Source organism: Cheilinus undulatus, linkage group 13, assembly GCF_018320785.1.
Source record: "Cheilinus undulatus linkage group 13, ASM1832078v1, whole genome shotgun sequence".
In the NCBI taxonomy this organism is placed as follows: domain Eukaryota; kingdom Metazoa; phylum Chordata; class Actinopteri; order Labriformes; family Labridae; genus Cheilinus; species Cheilinus undulatus.
Window position 1 is genome coordinate 42,408,817 of NC_054877.1, and position 22,539 is coordinate 42,431,355.

At 38.8% G+C, this 22,539-nt stretch overlaps 2 protein-coding genes across 2 annotated transcripts; both read left to right on the plus strand.

Moving 5' to 3' along the window:
- Positions 1-1,597: 1,597 nt before the first annotated feature.
- LOC121520719 lies at positions 1,598-9,970 on the plus strand. The gene is made up of 6 exons (XM_041804302.1): positions 1,598-1,668; positions 2,481-2,737; positions 5,053-7,053; positions 7,511-7,612; positions 9,650-9,712; positions 9,823-9,970. The coding sequence occupies exons 2-6, from the start codon at positions 2,488-2,490 to the stop codon at positions 9,849-9,851; spliced, it is 2,445 nt and encodes an 814-aa protein (XP_041660236.1). The 5' UTR covers positions 1,598-1,668; positions 2,481-2,487; the 3' UTR covers positions 9,852-9,970.
- A 1,693-nt stretch (positions 9,971-11,663) lies between these two features.
- Positions 11,664-21,408, plus strand: dnajb6a (DnaJ heat shock protein family (Hsp40) member B6a). The gene is made up of 8 exons (XM_041802519.1): positions 11,664-11,845; positions 14,699-14,805; positions 16,592-16,701; positions 16,955-17,020; positions 17,224-17,334; positions 19,319-19,465; positions 19,631-19,826; positions 20,584-21,408. Exons 2-8 carry the CDS (start codon positions 14,741-14,743, stop codon positions 20,687-20,689), a joined length of 801 nt encoding a protein of 266 aa, XP_041658453.1. The 5' UTR covers positions 11,664-11,845; positions 14,699-14,740; the 3' UTR covers positions 20,690-21,408.
- Positions 21,409-22,539: the final 1,131 nt, after the last annotated feature.

Here is a 22,539-nt window from a genome sequence, read left to right on the forward strand (position 1 = left end):
CTGTTCCAGTGCCTTTCTGCCTCTGATTATTTTCTTCTTCAGCCATCCTCCTCTTCCTCTGCTCTTTCTGCCGTGCTCAGGATTGAGAAGCTGTGGCTTTAAAAGGCGCCAGAGAACAACACTGACTGAGAGACAGATGGATCAGGAACCTTCTGGTCATTTATGAGCCTTATCTAAAGAGCAGAGATCATCGTCATCTTACTGATAAGATACACATGCTCTCTGCAGCCCTGACAGATGTGATGAGGTTTAAGTAGCACCACCGTCTGCAGAGGTACAAGTTTACGAATGAGTAACCAGAGATGGAAAAAGAACACGGTTACAGTACTCCAGTAAAATTACAGTTACTCTGCTTAAAATGTACAAAAAATAAAGTACTGCTCTATAAATCTACTCAAGTAAAATTTCTTTCCTTATTATCGTAGAGCTTGTACAGCTAATTTTCAAAAGTCGATATATTGTATGCTTTATATATATCTACTGAACAGGATTAGGGCCACTGAAAAAAAATGAGACAATTTTCTTTTTTACTTGTGAGAAAAAAAGTCAGAACTCTGAGATTAAAGTCAAAACTCTGAGATTAACCCCTTAAAACCTCATATTTGATACATACTTTTATGATACATCTATCTAATCAATACGGTCAATAAATTACTAAAAAAAAAAAAATTCTAAATACAATCCGATAAATGATAAAAATGCCCTCAAGTGGATTATCAGTTACCAAAAACACCTAATGTATCAAATGAGATACAAAAAATATCTATGTTAGATTTTATGGACATTTGAATTTTATGGGGGGATTTCAGTAGAACGTGAAATAAACATTTAAGTTCCAAAAAAATTAGAATTTTCTGGCTGTAATTTGTGTTTTCAGGCTTTAAAAGGTTAAAGACTGAATTTTGATATGCAAATTTTTGCCATTTGAACCTATTTTGGGCTTTTTTTTTGCCACCGTTGTTTCATTTTTGCCACTTCTAACCCATTTCTGCTACTTTTAAAATCCAATTTCTCCACCTTTACCACCAGTTTTGGCATTTTAAACCCATCTAAGCCATTTTTAACCCATTTAAATTCGGTTTTAAACAAAGGGGATTTACATTTTTAATAGGGCTATTTCCTTCACAAATTAATTAAAATATATGCTTCTTTAAAAAGTGTGTTTATTATTCAGGTTAAATATAAAATATGGATAACTCAGCTTAACTTTAAATTGGACCATGATTTTGCTGACATCCACGGTCCCCGAGTTCAGCTGGGCCCCAGAAAGCTCTCCCATTTATCCCCTTTAATTCTGCAGGTGACTATTCTTGATTGTGCATGGCTGTGTTCAACCAACTACAGGTACAATGGGGGTTCCCGGTCTCTGGCACCTTTATTTTCAGGGTTCAGAACCTCTGGTTTAGATGAAAAAATTTATTATATAAAAAAAGAATTTGTCTGATCTAATCTAATCTAATCTACTCAGCTGGAGTCTCCTCCTTTACAGCAGTCATCGTCTCTCTCTGTCCTTTGGCGCCCTCTGCTGTTGAGGTTGGTGCTGTACAGGAGCCCCAGTGCCGCACAATCAGCGGATGGAGACACAGGTGTGAGGTGAGCAGCTACTTAAATCACCTGTGGGAGTTCAGGACGTTTCATCACTGATGTGCTGCTCTGTGGATCAACAAGGTAAAACTACTCTGTGTTAATTCAACGCAGCCATGCATTTTAAACTTTAGGAGAGTTAGAATTGGGTGGGTTTTGTTTAATTATACTTTATTTAAAAATAAAACACTAAATCAGTAGTTTTTGTTTAATCTCACATGCTCCACTCTTTATCAAATGTGATTACATTTTAAAGTTCTTAATTTCTTCCTATTATTATTGTACTGCAGGATGTATTTATTTATTTAATGACAGTATTATGATCTAAAATAATGATTTAATCCTTACATAGAAGAACAAGTATCAGAAATTGAACCATAAAAATCTTCTGTAGTAGTGTTTTCTGTTGTAGCTTTCTTTCAGATGAATATTTTTCGTTTTCAAAATGACTTTTAACCAGTAGCTACACAGTTTTCTGATCTGGTCCAGCTTCCAGACAAACATGGCGGGAGAAAAATAAAACTGGTCTGTTGCCGAGTTAACTTTTTACTCTACTTTGAACGAGGACCAAATTGTTAAACAGTTAATTTAACACGAAATAGAAGAACAATCCAGTATTTCCTGCAAGTGGGTTAAAGAACGAGCGAGTGTCACCAACGGTTTATTTACAACAAGGCGGAGAGAAAACATTCTTCTTCTACGGCAAATTTTCGGTAGATTTGACTGGTGGGATGACGCTACGCATGTCAGAGCTAGAGAATCAGATCCTTCAACGACCATGTAAACAGAAGTTTAAATCTCTAATCAGACCAAATGTAATCAGAGTATGAAAAAATTCACATGTAACCAAGAGTCTCTTTATCCATCTCACCGTCCCCTTCATGTTCTCCATGCAGATTAAAAATGGCGCCTCCAGTAGCTGTGGACAGACCTCCAGCAGCTCATCCAGGACCAAACTCTGCTGCAGGGACCCTCCACTCACAGCCCGACAGCGGGGGGCCAAACCCTGGACTGCAGGCTCCCGGCCAGGAGCCCGGACCCCAACAGCCCCGGCCTGTCTTCTACGTCCCCGTTCCTCCTCCGCCCCCCTTCCTTCACTACCAGTGGCCCATGCCCTTCTCCTATAACCCCTTTGCTGGCTTCCCAGGCATGGGTGAGTTTGTCCTAAAATGTGGAGTCATTATTGTTGCAAAACTCTGGAACACATCTTAAAGTCTTGAGATGATTTTGGGTTCAGATTTTACTTCAACCTTTCCGTTGATACCTGCCTCCTTTTGCTTAGATTTTCTGTTATTGCTGGTGAGTCTCAAGAGTCCAAACCAGGATCTTAAAGTATAAAGTTTATATCTTTTAAGCTGAAATGAAGGCTTTTTATAAAGTCTCAAATATAAGACGTAAAATTTTTTAGCAATTTTCAATTGTAATTTGTCAAGCGGTTGTAAGACTAGTTTATGTATGTGTGTGTGTGTGTGTGTGTGTATTTAGTTTTTAGCATTCTGCTTCTGATTGAACTCCCCCAGATGTGACGTCAGTCTGCACGCTTCTGTTCTGGCCCTCTGAGCTGTCAGTGCATGCGTCCTCTACGTTCCCTAAATCTCAGTTCTGTGGAGAAATTACCAATCCATTATGCTGTAAAAGCTTTTGCTGGTATTATTTCTAGTTCCTGTGATCAAGCAGTGTTTTTGGGTACTTGAAATCTGCACTTTTACTTAAGTTTTAACCAGAGTGACTACTTTTATTCGAGCACAGTACAGAGAGAATGATTCCACATCACACCCCAAAATGGCAAAAACAGGAGAGTAATCTCAGGGTTAAACATTTCAAAGTCAGTTTTAACTCAAATCTCAGGGATGTGTGGGCATTTTCCCATCATGCCATTGGGCAGTGTTTAGTTGTGTTTCGATGTTGCCTGTTGTACAGTGACGCCTGCTCGGGTTCTTTTGCTCATGTTTCTGGTAGATTATTCTTTTGATTCAGACACATTTGCACCATGCGTGACGTTATCCACTGAATTAGAGTTCCTGCACTTGTTTTAAGTGCTCCCAATGGATCTACAGAGCTGAAATGTATTAGAGCAGGGGTGTCAAACTCAAGGCTCGGGGGTCAAATCTGGCCCGTGAAACGGTTAAATCTGGCCCACAGGATTATCTCATATTTCTGTCATAACGGACCCAAATGTATGAGGTCAGCAGATTTCCCGAAGTATAAAAATGTCAACTTATCTTTGATGATTTAAGATATCCTTAACTCATAAAGTCTGAAAGTAAGGAGTAAAAGTATTTAAATAAGTTAAGAATGTGGGAAAATAATTTGTTTTAATTTCACATTTTAAATTTTGCATCTCACTATTAGGACTCAAACTTAGGATTTTGACTTTTTGTTTTGTACTTTTAGCATTTCAACTCATTTTGACTTCTCATATAATATTTTGAGCTTCAAGATTCATAATTTTGAATTTGAAGTCATATTTTGACCTTTTTGATCAGTTATTTTGTATTTTACCCATATTTTCAACTCCAAACTTTGACTTCGTATTCCCATAGTTTGACCTTCTAGACTCACAATTTAAAATTTTGGATCAAACTTTGACTTTAATTTCATGATAACAAATTTTATTTCCTATTTTGACCTTTTAAATTCATGATTTTTACATTCTTTTTAATATTTGTCTTTGAAAATCATTTTTCAATTTCATGTTTTGACCTTTTTGAATTAAGAAATTTACTTTTTACAAATTGTGATCCTTAAAACTTATGTTTTTAACTTTTTAAATGTCAAAATCAATTATCAGAGCTAAGGTTTTCGTATTCTATTCCTGGTGAAATGAGGTTGACAGTTTATGGTTCAAAAGATGACCCTGTTAGACCAGAATCCGGCCTCTGCTGTGATTGAGTTTGACACCCTTGTATTAAAGTTACTCAGAAGAGCATCTCTGGAAAACTGGAAATATGTTTTTTATTTTAGAGTTTAGAAACTCCTGTGTGCACATAATAGTAGAATACCTAGTGATATATGTAGATATGGCCCTGCCACATCCAGAAGCACACCTACACAACCACACAGTTGAGTTATAGGCTAAATCAGAAAGTACAGTCTAAACCTGGCCTCTTGGTAAAGTGTTTTCAGATAACTTTGGTTATAAATTGGTTTTAAACAAAGATTAGATTCCTTATCAGTATACGTTGCCTTGTTGTCTCTCCCCTGTTTGCCAGAGGAGACCCATCTTACCACAGACTTTAAAACGTTAGCTGGGGTGTGAGCAGAATATATCCAGAGTTAATGAGGTGTTAGAAACAAGACGTTCTCTAATTGGCTTTGAACAGTCACTGTTGAGCAGGAGGGACCCAAGTTGGTGAAACCAGTCGAGGTTTTAGTAAAGATTCTGGTTCAAAGCCATAATTGTGGAGCCTAATTAATTGCGATTAATCTTGAAATCCCTTATTTTTATTTTTATTTTTTTCCTTCCAGGCTATGGTATGGTCATGCCCCCGTTCCCCCCTCCTCCCCCCTACATGGATGCTCCAGCCTACGTTTTGCCCCACCCTCACATGCAACCGATTGACTACAGACGTCTGCTCCACCCCCCAGTCCATGCCCCTTACCAGAACCCAAACCAGGCCCCTCGTAGAACCCGCCCTCCCCCTCCTTCTGCTGCAGTCAGGGAAAAGGTGAATTCAGAGGTCCAAACGGAGTCCTCATGGAGAGGTGGTGCTGTTTCTGGAGAGGAGAGCCCACTCATCAGCTCTGATTCTGGCCATGGGACCACCTCTCACTCCCCGTCCTCATCCAACTCTCATGAAAGAGGCTCTGCAGATGTTCTGACCTACAGAAACCAGCGGTTAAATGGTGATCCTCCCGCGGGAGCAAAGATACTCCAACCAGGTCGCAGCAGTGCAGCAGAGAGCAGACTAAGAAGGGGGGAGAACGTTCCTTCCTTCAGGGAAGATTTGTGGTCAGTGGGCTCTGCTGACAGCATGGTTCCCGTCTGCAGCTCCTCTCAACAGGACCATGATGTCACCAGAGAGAGACGCGTCTCCATCCCTGACATCCTTCTGAGTGGTGCCACGCCACAGACGATGACTCTGGAGAGGGGAGACGAGAACCAGCAGCTGCTGCCGTCATCTGAAATTGAAGTGGAAAAAGAAAAGAAGTCTGAACAGAGACGAGAAGGGTTGAAGAGCAAAGCTGAGAACTCTGATGTCCAGGCTGGTATTGATGCTGATGTCAACACCTCCACCCTCCTTCCTAATGAAGCTGAGCCTCTCTATAAGATCCTAAGACTGCCTGCCACTCTCCAGGAGCTTCTCTTCGAGACTCGCAGAGATGCAGAGCCTTCAGGATTGGTTGAGCGCCTCTCCGAAGATGAACTGCTGCGATCCCTGAACCACAGCTCAGAGAACACTCCCTATCAGTCATCTCGAAACCGTTTCCTGATGAGGAGTAAACTGAATGAGTCCATCTGGTCTGTGGAGTCCCTTCCTGCATTTATCCCCACTCAGGAGTGGATGCAGCAGAACGGACTCTTGGAGCCTGAAGTCATCATAGAGACCATCAACCATGATGGTGGCCAACAGGAAAACTTCAGTGTGAAAGGTTGTAAAGGGAGGAATCGGAGCCACAGGTTGTCCTCATCTGAGTCTGCTCGGATGTCTGAAAGCTGGCTGGTTTTCAGCACGCCAGCTGAGAAACTCAGTCAGCCAAAGAAGATGGATACGGAGAGAAGAAGGGATTCTTCTGGAACAAGGGAACTGGGGCATGACCAGAGTCCTTCAGGAAAAGTGTGCTCATCTCCCCCTCCTCAGTGGCAGAGTAGAATAACTGCAGCTTCTCCGCCAGAAGAGGACCAATCTGATAAAACCGGGTCTTCTGAACCCAATTCTCGGTGGCAGAGTAGAATAATTTCATCTCCTCCTCCAGAAGAGGACAGATCTGATAAAAACAGGTCTTCTGAACCCAATTCTCAGTGGCAGAGTAGAATAATTTCATCTCCTCCTCCAGAAGAGGACAGATCTGATAAAAACAGGTCTTCTGAACCTGATTCTCAGTGGCAGAGTAGAATAATTTCATCTCCTACTAAAGAGGATGGATCTGATGATAACAGGTCTTCTGAACCTGAGGCTCATGGAAGCCCAAACCAGGAACTTGTCGCTGAAAATGAGCAGACTGAGAGAAGCCCCGGCTCCCCTGAGCAGGACAAAACTGTGCTGTCCAACTCTTCCCAAGAGGGAAAACCGCCGTCTCCGTGCCAGCTGGTCATTGAACACGCAGAAGACGTGGAGGCGGGACAGAAGGTGAACGATGACGTGAGCGAGCTGAGGGTCCCCATGGTGGACCATGCCACGGTTGCTGTGTCTCCGTCAAAAGTGGACTGTGGCGTCCAGTGGCCTGAACAGTCAGAGAGCAAGTCTCCGCATGAATCTCAGAGCAGCAGCAGCGGACAGAACAAGAGAACTCACTTTAATCATTCAGGTGATTTGATTTCATCTGACCTTTAATGAGGCTTGTGGCTATTTAAGTGGAAATACTGATGAAATTTAACTATCTATTTGTATTTACCGGCAACAGAATTTTAACTTAAAAATGAAACATTCCATCTTAAGGAATAATCTGACATCAAATCGCAATATTGGGGAAAAAAAATTAAATTTGATAATTTTTTCCCAATCATTCAGCCCTTATTTTTACAACAAAGAAATCTACCACGCACAAATTTCCCTATTTTTTGTGCTATGTTTGGATTTAATGTTTCTCATCATTGACTTGTTTTTTTTTTTTTACCCTAAAATGATTTTATTTTTCTTGTAGTAGATCTCACTTGTATCTGTGATCTAACTTTCATTTTAGATGTAATTAAACGTCCATATTTAGTTGATTTGACATTCTCTCACCTCATTGAAGATGGTATTTCACTTTCTTTGTCCTGTAGAAATGAAAAAGACGCACAACAAACAGACTGACGGGTTCTGTATGAATGGACAGTCGTTGAGGAACCAGAGAAGAAGCGGTCACTGGAGGAACAGAGGCCAAGGTAAGGCATCTAATCTCTGAAATGTCATAAAATCAAAATGTGATTTAGTTTTTGAGCAAATGTATGCAGACATTAAGAGAATTTTCAAGCTAAATCTCTGCATTTGTTTAAAAAAAAACTAACTACGAAAATGCACAGGGGGGAAAAGAACATGACTACTGTGCTCAAGTAAAAGTACAGTTACTCTGGTTAAAGTTTACTTAAGTCAAAGTACCAGTCTATAATTCTACTTGAGTAAGAAAAATGTAATGTATATTGCATGAAGTGCTGAGGAGATTCAGAGATCCACAGTAAACTATGATCTTTCCTGATTGGCAAGAGCAAGAGAATGGATCTCTATCCAGGATTTTTGTGGAAAAGCCATACCTCTATAATAAAGTAAAATATTTTACAGTATAACAGAGCTGCAGTAACTGGTAAATCTGTGGTATGATGAGTCTCTTGGAAAGGACCAAGTAGAAAGTTGGCCTGATGGCAATTTAATTCTAATGAAGATTATGCTCTGTGCATCCTTATGGAGAACCTAGTCACAGGTGAGAACGCTAACTCAGTGGATAACTTCACTCATGGTGCTTATGTAATTTTAACACGATCCACTAGAAACGTGATCAAAAGATCCCAAGCAGGCATCACAGCACAACGGGTGACATCCAAACACAACAAACTCTGCCCACACATCCACTGGACAGAGTTTAGACTGACTCTTTAAAAACCCTGTAAAGTGAAATCCGAAGTTTGTTTTAACACACTAGATATGTTTGAATATGGTTGATGTAAACATGTGAAAACACTGAGATCTACATGTGACCTAATTTTGTATTTAGACTGTTAGAAAGTTTTTCACCTCTTTCCTGGCTGGGTTTAATTTGGGCGGGGCTAACATGTGGGCTTATGATGTCATGGGCCCACAGTAGGGAATGACCCCGCCCCTCTAACCCTACAATATAAAATCACAGAGCAGTTCATCTCAGTAGTTGGCTGATGTTACTGCCTTTATTGAAAATAAACAGCTAGTTAAATGCTTTTTTTTTTCTTTCATTGTGAGGTAAATTTGCCAAATCCATCAGCCACAGTGGTCTATGGGTCATTTAAAGCATCATAACAGAGATTTGAGCCAGAATATGGACTTTGTCTCTTCTCTGGTACAGAGCCAGGCAGCTGCACTCTGATCATAAGGTCAACATTCAGATTTTAACATTTTTTTTAATTTCAGAGGATCGTATTTCTCCTGAGTGGGCGTGGCTTCAGCTCATTCAACAGACACGTCCACATCAGGCTAGAGCAGATTTAACTGCCTCTATTTTGATGATTTTGAAGCTCAATTTTATAAACTTAGAGGTGTTTTGACTGAAAATTGATCTAGGGGTTCATAACGGGGACCTTTCATACAACAAACCTAAGTACAGATTTATTTTCACTTTACAGGGCCTTTAAAAGGTGAAAAGAGAAGTAACTCTGTTTTAATGTACCAAGAATATACTGACCTTTTTAGAGCTGTAATGGTTCGTGTCTCATCATGGTAGCAGCCATGACAGAATCACCACAGCAAGTATGACATGTTTATATTTTTGCCATGGAAACACTAGCTGTTGTGGCAAAGAGTGATTCATAATGAGGCTTGAACTGCCACAGGAAGCTGCCGTTCTGTTGCTGTACCTTACTCATGACTTGTGCAGTTGTGATTGACGATGATTATTCTGACATCAGCTGCGAGTTCTGTCGATCATACCATAATCCTCAACTCTGCCCAAACCCCAAAAAACCCCAGTAGCATTGATGCATCGCTGTCTACTGACCATCTTTGTTATCACTATGATCATTTGGTTTTATTGTGATGGAAAGTTTTTATACATATTAACATGATCCCTTCTTTCTTTTTATGGAGAGGAGTTCTGTTTTATGACTATGCAGACAGCTGAAACAAAGACCAGTTCCACCCATTTTTACGTAAAATCACAAATTTCTTGGACTGTTGAACCCCATGACTCCAAGAATCTGACAGACCTTTTCTGACACATTTTCTTGATCTGATCACAGAAAACCACAGCGGTCAGTCAGACTGCTACAGCGGGTTCAGTGGTAAGCCTGGAAGATCCAAAGGTAACAATCATGCCTTCACTAACAGTCAGATTTACCTCATTATTTTGAATTTAAACCGCTGCAAATTTGTTCTGTTTCAGTAAATATTTCTTTGTTTTTTTCTTCTTCAGGAGGAAATGGAAGAAACCAACGGTACTGAGCGCTGATCATTTTCCACAGAAGAATGTTTTAAAGAAATTATTAAAATAAGTTCATATTTTACCTAAATCTATTTTAAAATGTGTCATTGATCAATAAATGTTCTACATGTTAAATATATCCATGCTTTCACTTTTTATTTTAAATAAGGTTTTTTCTGCAGAGAATTGTAAGATTTATCCAGAGCCAGTGTTGGTAATGTGGAGGCCCCAGGAAAGACAAATAAAACCCTCCTCCATTTTGCTAAAATAAGTTATCAGTCAACCAAACATTGAGGTGCTTAAAAATGTTCTCTACTCAGTGATTTACTTTTAGCCAATATGAGAAGGACCTCATATTAGTCTTTGCCTGGGGCCTCCAAATGGTAAGGTTATAGCTTGCCTTTGCCTGATGGTAAATTGCCTGTGCGGACATGAATAATGCAAAAATTAAACAAATTATATATTGCTTATTTTATGTTAGTCATTTTAACCATTTTCACTGTAAACATGAAGTAATATTGGTAAACATTAACCCCCAGAGACGTGAGCTATTGTGTAGAATGCCATTTTAGTTTCTCCCACTTATTTAGGATCCGGAGGGCCTGATAAGTTTAACAGCTAAGCCCAGTCTTTGAACAGGAATTAGTTTTCACCAAAAATGTGCACAAAACTCGAAGGTCCTGTTTCTGCAGAAAACCCAGCAATGGCTCAGTTTTAGAGCAGATGTTTTGGCTTTTAGGCAGTTGGTCAGTTGATGGGGGGGCTTCAGTCAGTAAGAAATGGTGTCAGTCATTAAGAGGGGTATAGTGTAGGCATTCTTGCTGTTATTTTGAAGATGGAGCATGAGGACTTAAGACCAAGCAACAAACTCACTAAAAGTTCCAAATTTCTTTGAAATTTTCCTGACCAAAATCCACAAAAATTCCCCAGATTTTAAAAGAAATTGCCTAGAATTTCTGTAGAAATTCTTAAACATGTTTTTAAAGTATCCTGTAAAAGTAACCAGAACTTTTTCAGACACTCCTCAAATATGTTGATTAAAAAAAAAAAGCCTAAACATTCCCCCAAAATTCCATGTAAATTTCTGACAATTGTCAAGCTAATTCCCCAAAATTTAAAAGCAATTTCCCCCTTAATTCCCCTCCGAATTTACAAATACATACATAAAATACAGGAAAATTCCTCTAAACATCCAATTCCCTGATTTTTAAAGGACCCTGACATTCTCAAATTCCCCCAAATTTACAGATAAATTTTCCAAATTTTCATCAAATTACCCCCCAAAAATCTAAGAACCCCCCCCCCCCCCCAAAGAAATCCAATCAAATTCCCATAATTAGATACATTTTGAAAACTTCCAAGAGGTGTGCCTAAAAATTTCCAAATTTTCCCCAAACATCAAAACAAATTTCCCAAATTCCCCTGGAAAAAAGCAAATTTCCCCTTCCAATTAAACTCTTAAAAATATCCTATCATATCCTTAAAAAATAATAATAATCCTTGAAAATTTCCTGGCAAATTCCCAAACATATCCAAAGAAATTCCCTTATATTATCATCAAAGTCCCTGGAATTTTCAAAGCAAATGCCTCCAAACATTTTAAAGAAATTGTTTCAATCTCAACAGACATTCCTCAAAAATATCTAAACAAATCTAATAGCAGAATGTATTACTGTGTTGTATGAAACCCAAAATGTTATTTAATCATTTATGTAGGATCTTATGAGGTTAATAAAGTAGGCTCCACGTTAACGCTGTTTTCCAGCAGGTGGCGGTAACGTGTCTGTTCGCTGAATTACCTGCAGCTACTCACTAATTGAGCGACGAAGAAGAAACAAACAGGATGTTGCGTCCGAGCTGAGAAGCTGCAGATAGCTGACCATGAATAAATGTACATTAAATCTATACTAAATCGATGGAAATCAGCGGTGTAGCTTCTGCCACGGCCTAAATACTACACAGCCTACCTGTCCCACCTGTCCGCTGACGTCGCCGACACCAGGATTTGATTTGGGTAAGCGTGGTTCATATCGAAGCTAATGTGGCTAATGATGTTTAGGCTAAGCACTAACAGGCTTACGATGGGATGCTAAGCTAAGCAGCTAACCGCGGCTACCGATACAAACAATACATCGTATTAGCATCATATTCTCTAATAAAATCTGTAGGAGACGATGTTTTTAAAACGTATTCTGTAAATAATCCACGTTTAGGGTGAGAGTTAATTCTTTATGGGTCAATAACGGTATCTTTTGTCATTCAGGGTCACAGAGAGATAAACAACCTGCTGTATCGACATAAAGCTCTAACAGACCGTAGGTCAGCTGGATGGACTCAGTATTAAACTCTAACCAGGTTAATTTGAAGTTTTGTTTTCGACAGACTTTAGGCATCAACCTGAGAATACTTAGACCGGATAATGAGCTAATTATTCAGGGTCATTCTGGTCACAGCTATCGGCTTTCTAATTTAAAATGAGAAATCCAAAATCAAGAAACTGTTTCCACATTTTTGTTTAAAAATTTTAGGACAACATGGTGGAAAACCTACAATCAGCACTTTCAGGCACTTCAGATTTAATTGGGACAAAACAAACAAACAAAAAAAATCTGTTTTCTGTTTTCCATTTCTCTTTTTTTTTTGGTTTGTTTTTTGAAAAAGAAATAAGTAAATGGGAAATGTTTGTGATTGAAAATGGGAAGATTAAAGAATGGCACACTGGGGCTGAATCCTTTAAAAAATGCATCAGGTCACATAAAGGAAAAAGAAATAATGTTAGATCACTGGTGTTCTGTTCTCTGATCTTCAGTTTTTAATCAGAACATAGAAATAACAAGATGGAAAAATATGTATTTTTAATTTTTTTCTCATCTTTTTGGAAAACACCAAACAAAGTGTAAAATTGTTTGTATTAATTCATTTCCCCCCAAAAGAAATGAATTATAAATGGAGCACATATAGCTTTATAATTTTTTTGTATTTGAATAATAATAAAAAAAAAAAAACAATTAATGGAACCTTGGGCTGTAACATTCTTTTTTTCTCCCCACAGCACCTCTACCAGGTCACATATAAGAAAAAGGAATGTTGCATCACTAATTTTCTGTTCTGTGATCTTCCTTTTAATCCAAACACACACACAAAATAAGATAAATTAAAAAAAATTAACTTTTTAATTTTCATTTCTTTGTGGGGGGATGAAAATGATTCAGTCCTTGTTATTTTGACCTCAAAAGACAAACAGAAAAAAACCCAAACAGCTCATTAAGATATTTAATTATTTGTCAGCTTTTTCTGTAGCATTTCAGCGTTAAGGCTGAAGTAGAGCTGTGTAGTATGGACCAAAAATAATGTCTTTTTGTATTTAAGCTTAAAGTACTTTTTGTTATACTTGATACATATACATTTTGGTGCTGTCAAGTGATTAAAAAAAATCTTAAAACATGTTTTGTTATTATATGCGATTGATTGCATACATCAATAACATGAGTAGGATTGCATTACAGGTAGATTTACTGTATAACCCTGCTTGCAATTAATTGAATATATTAATTTATGAACATACAATACAAAACCAATTACAAAAAAGTCATGGTGCTGTGTAAAATGTCAATATTAACAGAATGCAACCACATCACCCCATATTACATTCACAATGGAACATAAACAATATATCAGACTGAGACATTTAACCATTTCATGAAAATATTATCTCATTTTGAATTTGATGGCAAAAACACATCTCAAATAAGTCAGGACAGAGCAACAAAACACTGGAAAAGTAAGTGGTGCCGAGGGAAAAAAGCTGGAGGGACATTCTGCGACTAATCAGGTTGATTGGCAACAGGTCAGCAGCTTGACTGGGCATGAGGAAGAGTCTCTCAGAAATAAAGATGGGCTGAGGTTCACCAGTATGTGAAAAACTGTCTAAAAATTGTGGAACATCATCAAAAGATTCAGAGAATCTGGAGAAATCTCTGTGAGCATGGGACAAGGCTAAAGGTCAATATTGGACCTCTTGATTTTCAGGCCCTCAGGGGCCATTTCATTATTCTCTGTGCTGGAAATCACTGCATGGACTCAGGAACCCTTCCAGAAATCGTTGTCTGTCAACACAGTTTGCCGTGCCATCCACAAAGTTAAAGCTGTATCATGCAAAGAAGAAGCCATTATTTTTTGTGTAATTAATTTTGGCAGCCCTACAAATGAAGAAAGAAGAAAACTATGGTTGAATAAGTAGAAAAAAAATGTGAATTTTACTCCTTGAATCACACTGTTGAGCTCTGTTATTAGGGCCAGAGCCTCGAGGACCTTATTGAAATCAGAGGGATTATTTTTTGTTTGTCCCCTCCATTTTCACTGCCCAAACATGCTAAAAAAAACTCACCAAACTTGGCAGGCACAACTGGCCAGTTGAAAATTTTGATATTTCATGGATCTCTAAAAGAGGCGCTAAAAATTGATATGAATTTCAGGAAGACTTTTCAAATCAATCAACAAAGAAAGTGTTATTTTCCACAATCCTCTTCGATCCTTTAGCCCTTGTTTGGATCCGCTCCGGCTGACTCAGTGCTCATGAAGCTCTGATAAAAACCTTTGTACTCCTCGTTACAAAAGAGCCTTTGTTGAAAGCTTTAAAATGAGGCGATCCCAGAAGAAAACATCACTCTGTCACTGAGCTGTTGCCACTCAAAGCAGATAGAAACAGTGAGACAGCATGACTTAGTATAGCTAGTTGAAGTTTAACATTTTAACATTATGGTTCCAGGTTTGTAGGAGCAGACAGTAAAAATCAGATCTTTGTTTCTAGCCTGAGCTTCTTTATGGTGACTAGAATATTAATGATCAGCTCTTATTGTTGTTCTAGGTTGATCCACCTCCCTGAAGTGTGTCCCTCCATCCTCTCATCATGGTGGACTACTACCAGGTGTTAGGCGTACGGAGAGACGTGTCTGCAGACGAAATCAAAAAAGCGTAAGTTTTTCACATTTTTAACTTAACACTCCAGCAGTTTCCATCATCTCCTCACTCTTTAACAGAGCATCATGAACCACAGCAGCACTAGGACATTCACATTAACTACCATCATGATGAAAGTAGAGCTTTTTATTCACCACTTACTGTGTTAAAGCAAATATTTCTTAGTGCACCGTCTGTATGAACAGTTTGATTTGTCACATACAAACTCTCATTTGTGTTGTATGGACCAAAAGCTGAAGGGAATCTCGTAGTGGTCATAAACTGGTATTGATACTGTCACTGGTTTTACTTCTGCAACGTTTTTGTTGTAGTGTACACAGGAGACATAACTGATGCCATAAATAGTTCAGACTAGCAGTCACAATGGTGGGTAAATAAAAGTAGTGTAACAGAGTGATATATAACAGACTACAGCTCAGTCTCAGTATTTTTCAATCTGACAGTACAGTACAGCCAGATAACTAACTGAACGTCACCCATTTGTGTCCGTTTGATTAACCTGCAGCACAGTAATCAGGTAAAATGTGGTCTCTGCTCTCCAAGCTGGATATCTGTAATGACAGCAACATACAACAAGTGTGCTCACTTTGCAAAGCTTCGCTGTCAGTCCGTTAATGCATGCTATGTTAAAACAAAAGTTTACAGATGTGTTAGTTGTTTTAACTGATGGCTCGTTTGTTTCAAAGTGGAAAATCTACCACAGAGTTACTCTGATGACCCCTCAACAGTCACAGAGAGAAGCTCACCATGGAAAATCCTACCTCATATGCCCATTTTCACCTATCAACTATCTTAAATGATCTTATCTGCCCACGTCCTTGCATATTTTAATCTTCTGATCGTGTCTAATCAGCATCCTTGCACCCTTTGCACACATTGCAAACATACAGTCAATGTTGTACAGAATTGGAGTCATCTGTTCATTTATTTTGGTATTGTCATATTGTGCCTGAATTTTGGAGAGAGGTTCAAATAATGTGTTCAAATGTGAATTTACACCTGAAACTGGACCTCTTCTCTGTGATGCTGGGGGATGTTACAGAAACAAAGACCTATATTATGAATTTAATTATATTATTGTGAAAAATGTTTAAGCATAAAGTGACTAGAGTTGAATCTCTAAACATCAACAGATTTAAGAGCTTCCTAAAACACCAGTTTCTGCTAGAAGGATATTATACAAACAACAAAGGTTATCTAGAGAGATGGGAAAGGTTTATTGAAGCCAAAGGCTGGTAATTGAATGCATGCTGCCTGGTTGGAAATGTGCTTTTTTACTTTATTTTATTTTTGAAAATGTGTATTTTCATGCTTAAAATCATTTTAAATATTAAGCCAACATGGATCCTTAACTGCATGACTATCTAACCCCTTGTTGTTGTTCGCGATATTCAAATGTGAAGGCTCACATCATCAGTAAAGAAATGAACCTCAAAACTACAAGAGCAGTTACAAAGACGTGACCACAGAGAGACTTATGAAATAATTTAACTGTGATCTTATGCTCAGTCATGAGTTCAGTATACCATCACAGGTTATTTTCAGGGGGAGAACGGGGTTGTAACACCTGGATATACATTCAAAATGTAATGTCTTTTAGTTTTGTAATAACTGCAATGTAATACTGTTAGAGCAAAGAGAAAAAAACTGCAGTGACTTCAATTTAAGGCCATATCACACTACTGTATTATCTCAGTTAAAGTTGTACTTGTTTAAAATTCCCTGCAGATGTTCTTAATAAGACACTGATGAAGACATTTCCCTCTCTGTCTTGTTGCAGGTACAGAAAGCTCGCCCTGCGGTGGCACCCTGATAAAAACCCGGAGAACAAGGAGGAGGCTGAGAAGAAGTTCAAGGAGCTGTCGGAGGCTTATGAAGTCCTGTCAGATGGTTTGTATCACTGCTGTTTGTCTTTAATCCTCAGAAAAACAAACACCAGTGGAACAAGCACTGTAGTTTAGAGAGTGAAAATTAAACCAACAACACAGGAAATAAAAAAAACAGTCCAGTAGATGCTGCTTTAAATATTTTCTCAACTACTTTGTACAGGAACAAGGGCAAACTATATAATGAGATGTGCTCAATGTAAAGTATGTTTTTTATATGAATGTTTTTCTTCTGTTTTCTTAATTCTCTATTCCAGCCGACAAAAGGTCCATATATGATCGATATGGGAAAGAAGGACTGACGGGTAGCAGCGGAAGAGGAGGTGCTGTTTAAAGACATTCTCTTTACTGGAAAACAGTTGTTTGTCTTTAAATAGGGCTGGGGTGTTGCCTGATGAAGGCGTTGTTTAGAAATATCAGAGATGTCCGTGTGTTCTTTTCTGAACTCAGACTCACATTATTTTTGTGCCAGTTTTGTACCAGTGTGTCTCTGCTTACATCCCTCTTTGTTGGCATGATGTTACAGGAGGGCATTTCCACAACGGAGACCATTTCCACGAACCGTTCACATTCCGAAACCCAGAGGACGTCTTCAGGGAGTTCTTCGGAGGCAGAGATCCCTTTGCAGATTTATTTGGTAAGTATTTATAACTATTTTTGTAACATAGAAGCATTTAGGGGCAAGGCACAGAGGGAAAAATCAATGGCAGTTTCACGACAACCTGATTGAGAAGAGAATGTTTGAGCAGGAAATTTCAGCAAGCAACTAAAGATTTGTGAGCATCAAATGAGCCCCAGGGCTGAAAGTGCTCTGACACTTTGCTGAATTTAACATAACCACATGGGAACTTGTTGTGATTGCAGTTTGTCGTGTTTGAGGGAGAGTTCACCAACCAATGGTGTGCGAGTAATATCGCTCAACCTCCTCTCAATCTAAGCAACCTTATTGGCCAGTCAGAAGCGGTGTGGGTGGGTCTTGGCAGTGTTAGCTCGGCTGAAAATGGAGAGCGTTTATTAAACCATGGAGTAGATGTCCTGATAGTTAATTAAGGACTTTGATGAAAAAGATGCTGGACATTGGTGGAAGTAACTGGACGACAGGAAGAGGAAGTTCAAGGGAGCTAGCCTATGACATACCACCAGTGGCAAGAAAGCTATCTCTCCCAGAAGTATAAAAGCTTTTGCCTGTGCACTTCATCAACATACAAGTATGTTATCCAGGGTGAAAGTCACAGTAACACACAGTAAGATAAAGCTTTATTTGTGTCCGGCTGAACACAGTGATGTTTGTTGAGGACAGAATTCAGTGATTTTTGACATTGTTTTATCGTAATCGTGACAATACGCCGTTGTGATGGTGACGCTGTAGTTTAACCACAAGTAAAAATTATTCTGTGGAGAGCAGAGCGGCTCTAGACTCGGGGTGGCATCACTCAGATCCTCACATGTGCATTAAACCTGCGGTAAGTCAGACTCACGAGATAGCGGCCAGTGATTGTCTATCAGACTCCAAACCACAGAGGATTTAATAAACTTCACAGATGGACCTGAAAAGGACAAAGAACAGCTCAAAAATCATATCTGTCCTGCTGATTGGGTTATGCATTTTAATAATAAACAGATCAAATCACAATTAAAAATGTGATTGACATGAAAATTTGTCTTTTAAAATCTGTCTTCCAGGTTTGGTGAAAATGTCTTGATTTATAGAGGATCAACTCACAAAAAATGTACCGTCTGGAAAAGTAATAATTCTACAATCCAATACAGTTATGGGCATCACAGCAGAGTTATGTGAAGGATGGCACTTCATTTCCTTATTGAAAGTCAAATTTGAAATTAATGCACCAAGAAGTGAATCTGTTCTGTTTAAATAAAGTTACCTTAAAAACGGTAAATTAAATGACAAAATAGAGAATGAAAATACACTAGAACAGGGATCATCTGCATTAGGGCCAGATTTTTTCTTGGCATGTATTGTGGGGGCCAAATTGTGACTAAAGCAAATAAGATCTATTGAGATCTTTTGATTTCCTTTGAAATGTACCTTATTTTGAGGCATTAACTTATTCAGTCCCTATCGCCTATACTTTATCCAGCAACAAGGATGCGATTGAGATATTTTAGCCACATATTTCTAGGGCTGTCATGTTGAGTATCACTGGGTTTCAGTTAAATACGTGCAATCCTGATTGGTGAAAAACCCAAGCAGTAAACAGCCTTTTGTTTTTGATATCCAGGCAGTGAAATCGGTAGGTTTTTTACTGTAGCCGGCAGTTCTAATCAATAATGGACTCATGAGTGTGTTTATCATGCATTTATTTACTAATAATGGCTGACAGGTGGATTTATGTAAGCAAATTCAGACAAAATGGTTTAATCTCTGTTCATTTTGGGGTTACTTTAGAGATTTTTGAAAATGAAAAGACATTGTAAATACCATAACACATTTTCCTCACATTTTCTGAATTTAATTATCTTCTGGGAAGCTGTGGGGGGGCCTGATCTGGCCCCCGGGCCTCCAGTTGATGATCACTGCACTGAAAAATATAAGAAATAAAGAACTTGGTGCTCATTTTTGAACTGTGGTTTTTTCTTTACTGTCCATCCTGATCTCTTAGGTGCAGATCCGTTTGGTGATGATCCATTTTTCAGTGGTGGCCGGCGGCACCAGAGTCGATCCAGTCGCAATCGGACAGGTGGTTCATTTTATGGGGGCTTTGTTGGTTTTCCTCCCTTTGGTGCTGGTTTCTCACCTTTCGACCCAGGTAAGACAGAAAGTGTTCTGAATCTGTGGTTTCTAATCCTCTGTCAAACTGGGCAAACGATGGACTGAATTTGTTGATAAAAATTTGTCGATGTGGTTTTACTGAAATGGTTTCAACCCTCTTCCCTCCATTAAATGGAAACTCTCTCTGTCCGGTCTCTCTCAGGCTTCGGCTCTTTTGGCTCCATGAGCGCCATGGGTCACATGGGTCACATGTCAACTATGGGCAGTCTGGGAGGTGGAGGGTTCACCTCTTTTTCATCCACTTCCTTTGGGGGAGGAGGGGGAGGAAGCATGGGCAACTTCCGCTCTGTGTCGACTTCCACCAAGATCATCAACGGCAGAAAGATCACAACTAAAAGGTAGACAATGAAGTAACGGCAAAACCTTTGTCTCTCTGCTGGACTGGATTACACTGGGTTACAGTGGCAAAAATGGGCATAAATAGTGGTAAAAGGGAATTAAAAAATGGCTGAAAAGGCTTTGAATTGGCAAAAATGGGTGGTTATCTGGTGAGATGGGAAGAAAATCAGTATAAACTGTTAAAATAGTGCTAACTGAGAAAGAAAAAACAGGCACTTACTGGCAGAAATTGGTCAAAATGGCAAAAATGGGCATATCAGATAGTGAAATGTAGTTAAAATGGGAAAAATTGGGCATAAAAAGTGGTAAAATGGGGTTAATAGTGGCAGTAATGGGTCAGCAGAGGCAATGTCTGACTTACGTGGCAAGAAGTGGTTTAGAAGTGGCAAAAACAGGCAGAAAAGGTGGTGGAAAGGGTTTAAAATGGCAAAAATGAGTGTTAAATGGCAAACGTGTTAAAATTTGTATGAAAAAAATGATGAAAACTGGTTAAAATTTGGCAAAATTGGTGTAAATTGGCAACAGTGGAATTCTAAATAAATTCTTAGTTTTTTTTTAAGGGAATCTGGAGACACCTTTTAGTGTCTCGCTACCCCAAAGGGGGTGTCGACCCCAAGGTTGAGAACCACTGCTCTAGAGAGTAGGTGGTTGGTCCTGAAAACGATCGGAGCCTGCTGGTCCAGAGTAGAGCCGTCCTTATGTTGGATTTTCTGTCTGAGAGTAAATGTCTGTTCTAACTGTTCTTGTGTTCTTCAGAATCGTGGAGAACGGTCAGGAGCGTGTGGAGGTGGAGGAGGACGGCCAGCTGCGGTCTTTAACCATCAACGGTAAGGAGCAGCTGCTGCGGCTGAAACATAAGTGAAGAGTGAAGCACCATCTGCTGGAGAAGTGTTACCTCAGCACAAACACAACAACAAACTAGAGCTGGAACCAGAAGGAAAAAAAGCACCACAACGCTGTAATAAAGTAGTGCTCTACTGTTGTTTGGATGTACAAACTTAGATTGTGTTTTTTTTCCCCTCCTGTGCTCTCTTTCTTTATTCTGACAACGTCTCTATGCATTCATCGATGTTTCTCTGAGTTTACCTCAGCCCTGTGCTATTGTTTCTGTGTTTGGGACCACAGTATTGTTCTGATGTGTATGAACTCCTCCTGATCTTTCCAGTACATTCTGTATGCACTCCACTGTGTCAGAAGATGTGGCATGACCCTGCTTCTTCATCTGAACATAAAAAAAGAAGAAAAGTGATTTTAAAAAGGCGGGTAGAATCCCTGAAGCCGCTCCCCCTCCTTTGTTTACTGCTCGTCTAACCTCTTCTTAGCCATGGTTCTTTTTTTATGAATAAATATATGATGTTAGGATGAGTTATGCAATTTTCTATGTTCTAAACCAATGTTTTTTTTTTTTGTTAATTTAATGATGCATGTACACTTGTTGATGTTGAGTCTTAATGTTAAAGCTGCATTATGATGCACAAAGAATGGAGGGCATTCTATAAATCATATATGAATATGGAAGGAATTTTGTGTACTTTGTAAACCAATAAACCTGAGTTTTGTCCTGTTTTCAGGATGCCGACATGTTGGCTCGTATTTCACTGCTTCAAATGTTTGCTGTCACATAAATCAGCAATTTATGTTGTGATCATTAGTTTGGCTGCAGACCGTTTATCTGAGGTTCTGTATGTCTCAGAATGACGCTGCCATTATGTGTCAGAACAAGGTTTTTCCAGTTCTGGATTCAGCGTCATTCATAATGCCTGGCTGTTACATTCATGAAATAACCACACTGCAAACATTACAGACAAAACAACCTTTCACAAATAAAAACTTGAAAAATCATAAGCTCCAATCTGGGATTACATTTTTCTAGATCTGTTTAAGAAGTAGCTACATGCACAAGGGCTGGCTTTAGCTAAAGCTAACATACTAGTTATTAAAATTATGACATATGCCAATGTAGCTAAGTTAGCTTTAGCAAGATGAGGTTTAACAAACATAGCTAAAGCTAATTTAGCTGCTTTATGAGCTTAGGTTTAGCATCTCTAGCTTGAGCTAAAGATAACAGCTACACTAGCTAAGTTATTATAGTTAGTTTTAGCAACATGAGCTTTAACAAACATGGTTATATAGCTAACTTAGCTATGTAGCTGCTTTATGAGCCTCACTTTGTAAGCTTGAGCTAAAGGTAACATAACTACACCAACTAAGTTATTAACATAAACACATAAGCCAATGTAGCTAAGTTAGCTCCAGCAACAGAAGCTAGATGATGCTAGATGAAGCTAACTTGGCTACATAGCTGCTTGATGAGCTTATCTATAGCTTCATTATCTCTAGGAAAACATCCACTAATTATATAATTAACACTACCACATAAGTCGATGTAGCTTAGTCAGCTTTAGTAACACCAATATTTAACAAACACATCTAAAGCTAACTTAGCTATGTAGCAGCATTATGTGCTTAGCTTTGGTTTCATTAGCTTGAGCTAATGCAAACATAGCTACACAAGCTAAGTTATTAAGATTATGGCATAGATCAAAAGGTTTATCAATAGAGTGCTAGCAAACATAGCTTGAGCTACTTTAGCTACATAGCTGCCTTATGAGCTTAGCTTTAGACTCCAGCTTGAGCTAAAGCTAACAACTACACTAGCTTAGTTAGCGTTATCAACATAGAGCTTTAACAAACATAGCTAAAGCTTACTTA